The sequence below is a fragment of the Propithecus coquereli genome, unplaced genomic scaffold, assembly GCF_000956105.1.
Source record: "Propithecus coquereli isolate 6110/MARCELLA unplaced genomic scaffold, Pcoq_1.0 Scaffold5, whole genome shotgun sequence".
NCBI classification, from domain to species: domain Eukaryota; kingdom Metazoa; phylum Chordata; class Mammalia; order Primates; family Indriidae; genus Propithecus; species Propithecus coquereli.
The window spans coordinates 5,824,413-5,834,293 of NW_012150840.1; the positions used below are offsets into that span (position 1 = coordinate 5,824,413).

General features: G+C 50.1%; 1 protein-coding gene across 1 annotated transcript; it reads right to left on the reverse strand.

The window, feature by feature from the left end:
* Positions 1 to 1,515: 1,515 nt before the first annotated feature.
* GPX2 (glutathione peroxidase 2) lies at positions 1,516 to 4,849 on the reverse strand. Its single transcript, XM_012656179.1, has 2 exons — positions 4,548 to 4,849; positions 1,516 to 2,192 (listed from the first exon to the last, which is right to left on the reverse strand). The coding sequence occupies exons 1-2, from the start codon at positions 4,767 to 4,769 to the stop codon at positions 1,842 to 1,844; spliced, it is 573 nt and encodes a 190-aa protein (XP_012511633.1). The 5' UTR covers positions 4,770 to 4,849; the 3' UTR covers positions 1,516 to 1,841.
* Positions 4,850 to 9,881: the final 5,032 nt, after the last annotated feature.

Here is a 9,881-nt window from a genome sequence, read left to right on the forward strand (position 1 = left end):
CAGACCCCAAATTGCCTGTGATATGATGCCAACATCCTGGATCACTGGCTTTGTTATTGGACATAACAACAGGCTATGGCATTAAGATGATGAACAAATCATGCTGGCATCCAACTTGAATTCTGTTTCATTTCATCAGGAAAGCCATTTATCTACAGCTATTGCTCTAAAATCAGTGCATGGTCCTACCCCAAAAGAATTCATGCACCAGTTGTTGGCTTGAAGAACAGGCATCTGAAAGCCTTGAGGTTTCAAAAGAGTTAAGGGTAGCCTTAATTTAGCAGAAGGCCCTGCAGAAGGATGCCAGGGGATTCCCACTGTAACACTCAAGTTACTCTTTTGAAATAAAGCTCCATCGATGACAGCGTTAGTTGAAGGTCAGGCAGTGGAGATGCTTAACCTCTATTCCACATTTACTTCTCGGATGATGCAAGTGCTTAGAAAATGGTTATGGGATGCAGAGTGATTAAGGGGAAAACATTTTCCCCTCAGCGTTGGAATTCTCAAGCAGTATGTCCAGTTTGGAAAACTGCCCCTTCAGGGCTTCAATGAAGAGAAGTGAAATACTCCATCTAGTGGTCAAAGAAGGGAAAGGTAAAATGAGAAGCTTCCAGGACAAGGTTTGTGGGGCAGGGGCAGAGTAACAGGACAGTGGCCTCTCAGCAAGTGTCTTCTCTAGAACATGATAGAACCTGGCCTTGGCGGTGTTGGTACTCTTTAAATATGCCTGCACTAGATGAGGAATCTGGGACACCATCCTTACCAACCCACTCAGCAAAACTGTCCTCACAGTGAACGGGGATCATGTTGGCAGGTTATAAACCATTTGATTCTCTGAAGGGAGGCCCTCTCCCATCCCTACCCTCATGAAGAAGAAATGAACCCAGTCACTCATGCCTCTAAGTTTTTGTCTTGTGCCCGAATTTGTGAATATGTGAGTTTGAGAGGAACAAGAGTGCAACATGAACTTTAAAATGGAGGGAAAGTCAGTCTATCAAAGGATCAAACACAAATGTTACTCAACAAGGCGATCAGGAAAAGGATAAGGTGCTCTTTGTGTTCCCAGTAACTGCACCCTCTCTACCCTTGCTTTCAGTAGAAGTTGACTAAAGTGACTTTCTGGGAATTTCCCAAGGTACAGGTCATATTTAATACCTAGTTGGCCCAGTACCCACAGTGCTAGTGCTTCCTGATTGTAATCCTGCAACAACCTCCCAGTACCCTGAACCAAAGGGCCCACTGTCTTTTCTTCCTGTACCTCCCATTATTACTTCCTCGTTTTCCCCAGTTCTGGGGAAGAGCTTTTAAGCAATAATACAGTTCACATTTCCTGCAACTCCAATTGCCACTGCAGACCTTAATCAGAGCCTGCTTTCCAGGCAGTAATTAGGGTGTCCCTTTAGTCAGAGCCTCCCTCTCCCGAAGCTTGGCATGCTACCAGCTCCTCTGTCCTACCTGCAGTTTGTAACATCCCTCTGTCCTCTGTCACGGAAGAAGACACGGAGAGCCTGGCCGTTTCCACACCTGCCCTTTATTGGACTCATCTAGCAGGGTAGCTCCAGGCCCTTCACTCTTCTCAGACACCACCCACAAGGGTTTAGGAAGGTGCCATCATTCTGTGAAGGCCCAGAGCCCACCCGAGTCTTGGAGCCCCGGGTTGAATCACCAGCTGGAGGGTTAGGAGAGGAAAAGGAAACAGGCAGACGGGAAAGGCAAGGCTCTTCAGTGAAGGAGGCTGATGTCAAGGGAACGCTTAGGTCCAGCAGTGTCTCCTGAGGACGTGCCGAATCCTAAGGAAGGTACTGGATGGATAGGAGAAGTGTGTGCTGAGCGGCTCACACCTATATGGCCACTTTGAGGAGGCGCCTGATGTCAGGCTCAATGTTGATGGTGGGGAAGGTGCGGCTGTAGCGTCGGAAGGGCTCCCCCTCCGGCCCTATGAGGAACTTCTCAAAGTTCCAGGCCACATCTGAGCGGCGCACTGGGCTCCAAATGATGAACTTGGGATCGGTCATGAGGGAAAACGGGTCATCATAAGGGTAGGGGAGCTTGTCCTTCAGGTAGGCGAAGACAGGATGCTCGTTCTGCCCATTCACCTCACACTTTTGGACAAGGGTAAAGGTGGGCTGGTATCCACCCCCAGGGCGGACATACTTGAGACTGTTCAGGATCTCCTCATTTTGACAGTTCTCCTGGGGGAGGAAAAAGACAAAGGCATGGAAAAGGGAGAGGGAAATGAAGGATCGACAACATGCATATCGTTCACCCTCCTACACTCCCTTCCCAGGATATCATTCTTTTCTTTCTCTCTCTCTCTCTCTCTCTCTCTCTCTCTCTCTCTGTGTGTGTCTTTCTTTCTCCATTTGCTTCGCCCTACTCTTGACTTGGAATTTTCCCTCTTACAGTTACTGTGTGATGGTTTGCTAGGCCATTTCTGAAAGTTCTTGCAATTTGTAGCTTAGCTGTTCTTATACTTAAAGATTTAGCACTTTTGAGCTGTTGCTTCTGTCTCCAGTCTACCCTGAGCAGTTATTAAGGTGTTTGAAGCCTCGAGGAACCTTGAGTTCGGGGCAGAAGAAAGAAAAGGAAAGGAGGCAGGTCATACTGCCTGGAACCTCCACTTGGACTCACCTACCTGCCTACCCAGATACACATACACACACACACACACACACACACACACCCCTTCCCTTTCCCTCTGCCTTGGTTTGGCCTCCCATGCTTCCAATTACATATGTGTGAGTATAACCTTTGCCTGTGCCCTACTCAGCTCCTCGAACGAAGGGTGAAATCGAGGCCCTGAGGAATGTGATGGACGGCTTCTTGCTTTCATCTTGCCTTGTCCTAGACGTGAAGTGCAAATGGGAGGAAGCTCTGATGAAGGAAGACCACACCCAAGGAAGTCTAGTTTCAAGGTGCCATAAAGGCAAAGCAAGTTAGACACAACAATGAATGTACTCTAAATGGAACTACTTGGTGGCCAAGAGAGAATTAAATAGGATAGAGGGCTTCGGGTTCTGGAATAGGCCAGGGAGAGGGGGAGTGGAGGAAATAAGTGCTTGATGGCTAAAGGTTGCGAATATGTAATATTCCTTTCACTTCTAGGCTGCTATCCAAAGACCCTGTACCACATAGCCATGCACCGTATTCAGCTGTGAATGCTTTAGCTCAGAACCTGTTCCCGGATTTCCTTGCCCAGTGCCATCCCTGTCCTATCCCTGCCTCAGCTTTCCCCACACCTGACAACTCCAAAGGCCTGTGGGAACCCTTATTTTCCACCCCCTCCTCCCCGGTTTGAGTCAGATATCTCCCTCTGGGAGAAAGTTCCTGCCTCTAACCAGTAGAAACAATTAATACAGTCATTTCCAGGCCATGATGACATGAGCCCACAGCTGATCTTTATTAGACTTCCTATCCCTTAATGCAGATGGCTGGCTGGCTCCTGGTAGGCTATAGACTTCCTCTAGCAACTAGGTGGCCTGAAGTGATGGTGTAAGGCTGGCAGCACTTCTAGGGTGGGAGAGAGACCTCTCAAGAGGTTCTGCCCTTTCTGTCTCTCCTGCTCTAGCAAAGGCTAGAAAGAGAACCGAGACAGGGAAAAAGAAGAGTGAGAGCAGTTAATAGTTTGGGCTCAGGTTTGTCAGAGCCAATGATACTTCAGCCTTCCTGCTTACATCTCTTTCTTGCCTTCACACCACTGTGAATTGAACTAAGGGGATTGCTACTAGAGGGTTCACTTGGGGACATTCTGCCTGCTTGTACAATTAAAATCATAAGTGGAAATAGAAGAATCCCTACAAGATGACTTGAGGTGTGTGGGCTGAAGATCTATAACAACTTGACTCATGTATCAGAGAGAGAGGTCCATGTGATGCCCAGAGGAGACATGCCCATTGAAAACCTTTCCCTCTCCCCCATATTCACTTTCTACTTGGCTAATTTAAACAAACAAAAAATCTTCAATCTAAATAATGAGGTTGCTTATATTGGCACAGTACTTTATATTTTTCAAGTTACTTTTGTATATTCTTTCCCTGAACCTCATAATATTCCTATGAGCTAAGTGATATTATCCCCAATTTACAGATGAAAAAACTAAACCAGAAAAATCAGGTGCCTCTTCCAAGGGCACAGAGCCATTAAACAGCAAAACCAAGTCTAGCTAGAACCAAAGCTTCCTGAGTCAGTCCAGTCCTAGTTTGATTCTTGATCTTTTATTTCCTCCACTCATTCGTTCAACAAACATTTAATGAGTGCCTTCTGTACCCTAGGCACTGAGGACACAAAAGGAGAGAAAGGCAGACCTGGTACCAGGCCTCATGGAGTACAGAGGGAAGACAATCAACAATAAAACCGCACACCCTCAGTGTTCAGTCTTAAAACGTATGTACTTCCCCTTGGTATTTCACATGCACCTAAAGACCTGGATTAACAAAACGTACCCCACAATTCCAGACACTCCAACACACGGTCATTCAGCGCCCCCTCTTATCCCACTCAAGCTATACCAACCCAAATCCTTGGGGATAATACAAGGGACCCCTCACCTGATGTCCAAATTGGTTGCAAGGGAAGCCAAGAACCACCAGGCGCCTGGGAAAGCGGCACTGCAGCTCATTGAGCTGGGTGAAGTCCCGGGTGGTGGTGCCTCAGAGGGAGGCCACGTTCTCAATTAGTACTGCCCTGCCTCGGAACGTATTGAAATCTACCTTCTCGCCATCCAGGCTGATGGCACTGAGGTCGTAGAAGGACTTGGCGATGTAAGCCATGGCAAAGTGCAGCGTGAGTCCTGCAGAGCTGGTCAGCCCTCTTAGGAGTCTGTCAAAGGGGTGGGGAAGAAGGAGGAGCCAGGAAGGAGGACAGAAAGGATCTAACAATGGGGCTTTGATTATCCCCAGGATGACTTAGCAAAAACAGGCACTCACCTGTAAGTGCCGTTGGAACAAGGTTTATAGACGCTGAACAAAACCACCTCCCCGCCCCACCCTGCTGGCCACCTGGGAAGGGCCAATTTGGTATTTATGAACAGATGTGAATAATTCACTACTTGCAGGAAACCAGAGCCCTAAAGGTCGAATGGGAGGAAAAAAGGGAGGGAGGGATGCAGGATTGACTCCTGCTTGCCCCAGCAAGTCGTTCCCACTTGGCACAGACATTCATTGAATACCCCTGAGTGCCAGTCTCTGAATTGTGCAGCGAGAGGTCAGGGGCCGCCGAGATCTGAAAGATGAGGAGAATTGGGGCTAGTGTCCACCTGCCTCAGACTCCAACTGAAATGTACATACTATGTTCACATTGTTCTCTGTGGCTCTTACTTTCCACAAGCACAAAATCAAAGGGACCCTTAGGAGGAGAGTGTGTCATTTTCTAGAAAAAAGTGGGTTTCAGTGCCTCAGCTTTCACCAGACTAAGGAGGTGAAGTTGTGTTTGTCTTGAAATCTTTCAGTGAGTGGTGTTACTTGCCCTGGAGAACACATCTGCCCTGGCCCCTGCACTGCACCTCTCCTACGTTATACCCCCACCTCCACCTCCACCCCCAGAGTCATGAGGATGAAGTCCTCGCCCACAGAATGCACAGCCAAAGCGGGTGAACTGCGCCTCCCTCCCTCTCAGACAAAGGGCCAGTCCCCAAGACTTCACAGAGGGGGCTTGTGCAGGTCATCTCCCCACAGGAGGGAGTCAGAGCTGCTGTGGTTCTAGGCCCAGGTAGGTGGCCACTCTTGCTGTTTTCAACACCAACGATGCAGCGTATTGCAGGACATCTGCTGAGAGCTAGTGTGGACGCCCACCCCCAGAAGCCACAGAAACTATTAATAAAACGACCCTAATGCCACTTCATTCCTCCAAGCACCCACCAACTCAACGTGGCACTTTTTTTTTAATGCCTTGATTTCTCCATCAGTAAAACTAGTAATTAGGCTTTACCTGGCTTTGGGATTTGAGAGTGAAATCTCAGTAACAAAGCAAATGTTCACTAGAGGGTGTTTTCACAGGTGCACGCCCACTGGGAACTGTCGCCTTGAACGAGTGCGTGTGGGGAGCAGCTGGCCCTGAGAATCTGATTTATTGAGGAAATGGAGGAGCTACTCACCAGGGAGTGCCCAGCTTTTCTGCCTTGTACCTTGTTCTCTGCTGGCTGCTCCCTAAAAACAAGTTTCCATCACCTAAGTGGGTAGAAGGGGTGACAGGAAGTGTGGAGTGAAGTGTGTCTCCTGCTGAGGCTGGGTGGAGTTTCTAGAAGTAGCCAATAAGCATCCCTGCCAAGCCACTGAGTCACCAGGACGTGGCACTGATAGGGGGCAAAACTCTACTTGCCAGGTCTATCTGCATGCCTCGACCCCCACCCCCAGGACTCTCTGGGCTTCCAGAGACACCTTACTCGATTCTCTTTTGCAAGCCCTCTTCAGGAAGGCCATAGAAGTTCCTGAGCCAGGAGTGGGGGGTTCTTTCCTCCTTAGGTAGGTGCCGTCCCCTTTCTGCAAGTGCAACTTTGGACCCTTCCGAGTCTCCCAGCGTTCTCAGATTTTACAATTTAATAAAATTGATGAGGCTCTCTCAGCATACCTCTTTGTCTCCAATATGACCTCCAGCTGGCCCCATTTTCCAGAAGCTCATAACTTTGGGTATGCACTAACAGGCATGTGATCCTCACGGCTTTCTGCAGGGCAGTGCTTGTTAAGGACACAGCACCAGCTTAGTAGGCAGAAAGCCTCTGTCGGTGGTTCTCCATTCTAACTGCAAATGAGAATTGCTTATAAAGATTTTTCTAAATAGAGACGCCAAAGCTTTACCCTCCAGAGATTCCAATTCCGTGGTTTCTAGCCACAATCCTGCCACTGTTGCGTGGGTCTGTTCGGCAAATCTTTAAGCTCTCTGAGCACCTGTTTCCTCATCTGTTGAACATGGACAAAGATAACCACCCTATCTCACAGTGATCGTTAGGATCAAAGAGATAAAGTATCACAAGTGCTCTGTAAACTGTAAAGTGCTAAGATCTTAAGACTACCATTGCCTTACCTTTACTCCTGTCTTCATTCTATCCTTAGTCCAAAACACTCTCCACCTCCTTCATCAACTCCACAGCCCAAAGTATAATACTAAACACCTGCTCTGCCCCGAGATTCCAGTCTGCCTCTGCTGCCCTGAGGTATTTAATCACACATCTGAAAGATTATTCAATCCCTCTTCATGCCTTCAGGAAGACCTGTTCCATCCCAAACAGATGAAAAACGCCTTGGCTTTAAAGACTCCCTCAGGCGGTGGCTCACGCCTGTAATCCCAGCACTTCGGGAGGCTGAGGCCGAAGGATCGCTTGAGGTTAGGAGTTCAAGACCAGCCTGGGCAACATAGTGAGAGCCTGTCTCTACAAAAAATAAAAAATTAGCCTAGGCGTGCTCGTGCACACCTGTAGCCCTAGCTGCTAGGGAGGCTGAGGTGGGAAAATTGCTTGAGCCCAGGAGTTTGAGGCTGCATTGAGCTATGATTGCACCACTGCACTCCAGCCTGGGGGGACCCTGTTTTAAAAAAAAAAAAAAAAAAAGACTCCCTCAGACACAGATGTTTAACATCCTCCCAATAACTGTGCTTAATTTTATTTCTGCAGCATAAGCCCACTGCAGGACAGTGGGGGCTTTGCTTTGGGCTTCCCTGCAGGTGGCACGAGGGAAGGTGCAAAGGCAGACAGTGTTTGCTATTCCCATTGTCATTTTCCAGCTGCTGCTTTCAGGTTCTGGAGCCTTTAATACCTGCGATGCCTGCCCCGCTCCCCGCACCACGCCCAGGCACTCACACAGGCAGCCACCCCTGTGATTTGAAATAGTCTTTATTTTGTAAACATCTGTTTAAAATAGATGAACCCTGCTCACAACTCATGTAATGGACCCGAGACACAGTACACGAAGTTCACCCGTCACAGGGAGATGGAGGGGGCTTGGGCGCAGGTGGCGGCCCGGGACTGGGCTGAATCTCAAGACAATAGGTGTTGAGTAAACAGGCAGGAGAGCCTGCTCAATGGCACGGGCCTTAAGCCACAGCCCGGACTGCCCCCGGACTGCAGAGGTTTAGGGGTGAGAGGCCGACTCTGGTACCTGGTGAACAAGGCTGCAGCCTACAGTCCCAAGTCTCCGGCTCCCATTCCTTCTCCCTGCTGCGGACGCGGCTCAGCAGTCCACAAAATCGGATTCCATGTTTTCACTTCCAGAACCCCCAGGGTACAGTATAAATATAGTCCCTCTTTCCTGAGGGGGCTAGGAGAGAAAGCCAATGGGGCTCTGCCTGGTCCTCTGCAAAGCTGCAATACCGATCGCAGGCAGGAGCCAGTGCCTCATACATCTCTCTTGAGCCCCTGGCTGAAGGCTGGCCTTCCCAGCCCCTGCGTGATGCTGCATAGGTCTTGACACCCGAGGATTTATAACTATTCCTGCCCTTTTCCTTCCTCCATCTAACTTAACCCACTCCGAAATCCTGAGCCACCCTCTCCTGCTGGCTTGTGTCCTGGTTCAATAAGAGCCAGGAGGAAAGGTTTGGTGGTTTTATCCCCAGCCCCTTTCTTGGAGGAGTAAGGAAGTGGGGTTCTTATCCCTCACGAGTGCGCCCTGGATTCGGGCCCTTGGTTGGTGAATGCTCGATGCCCAGATGTGCGGTTCTTTGTTTTGGCTCCAGCCCCAGCCACGTAGCACAGCTAATGTACGAACGACCCTCGGACCTAGGCCTCTACCACCTGGGAAAGGTGAGGAGGAATCCTAGTAGGGCTGGTAAATGTCTCGTTCCTTTTCGATGGGCCTCCTTCAAGCTACTCTTGGGCCATATGGGGTTAAAGAAACTTCTGAAACACAGAGCTCTGGAGGAGGGAGTCCTCTTCTCTCCACCTGCAGCCACAGTGCAGTTGGCAAACCCTCAAGCCTACTCAGGAGCCAGAGGGCAGGAGGAGCACTTGTCTCAAAGGCTGAAGAGAACAGCACCAAGCACTTCCACCCAGGGCCTGCCTTCTCTCTTCTCATGAAGACACTGCCCTTCTCCCACAAACTGTGGATCCCAGGAGAACCTTGAGAGCTGAAGGCTGGGCTCAGTCCTCTGCCAGGATGTCTGGGGAAACACTCTTCTTACCCCAGAAATGGAAGATGGGGCCCAGGAGGTCCTGCTGCCATTTTCCCCTCTGCTTTGCAAAATGCTGTCCCTGGCCAGCTCTCCCTTGCTCTTAACCTGACCCGTAGGAGCTAGTCCTTCATTCCCAAATGCTCCTCCCCTCAAGTGCACGGTGGGCTTCACAGTGCCACTGGCCCCAGGGCTTTCCCTGTCCCTGGAGTACCCTCAGGCCTTGGTCCACATCTTTAAATTCAGTAGCCCAGATGGAGAGAAAATGTGTACACGCTGCATGGGAGGTAGACAATGGAGGTGACTTTTTATCCCTGCCACCCCTCATCACTTATTTTCCATCTCTGAAGCACCTGCCTCTGAGCTCAGTTCCCCAATGAGGCAGGCGGACAGCCAAGCAAGGCCAGAGCTCAGGGAGGGGGAGCAAGTAGAGGTAGGACAGCCCCAGGCTGGAGGACCACCAGGTCGGTGTTTCCTTCCTACCTTGATGTTCCGCTTTCCCAGGTCACTGGGGAGGCTGGCCCATGGCGGGAGAGGGACGGTGGGGAGGGGAGGAGGAAGCAGCACCCTATAGCCTTTGGCCCACCCACAGAACAGGGTGGGGGGCTCTCCCTGGAGCAGCGGATGGCCTGTTCCCATGAGCCTGGGTCCGTTCCCTTGGACAGGGTCGGGAGGAAAGGAAAGCACTGCAGCTGCAGCCACACGGCAGGACGTACAGGGAAAGTGGCAGGAGGGGCTTTGATGCGAAACACACCGGAGGGGAAGGGGCTGGAGAAAGACCCGTGGGG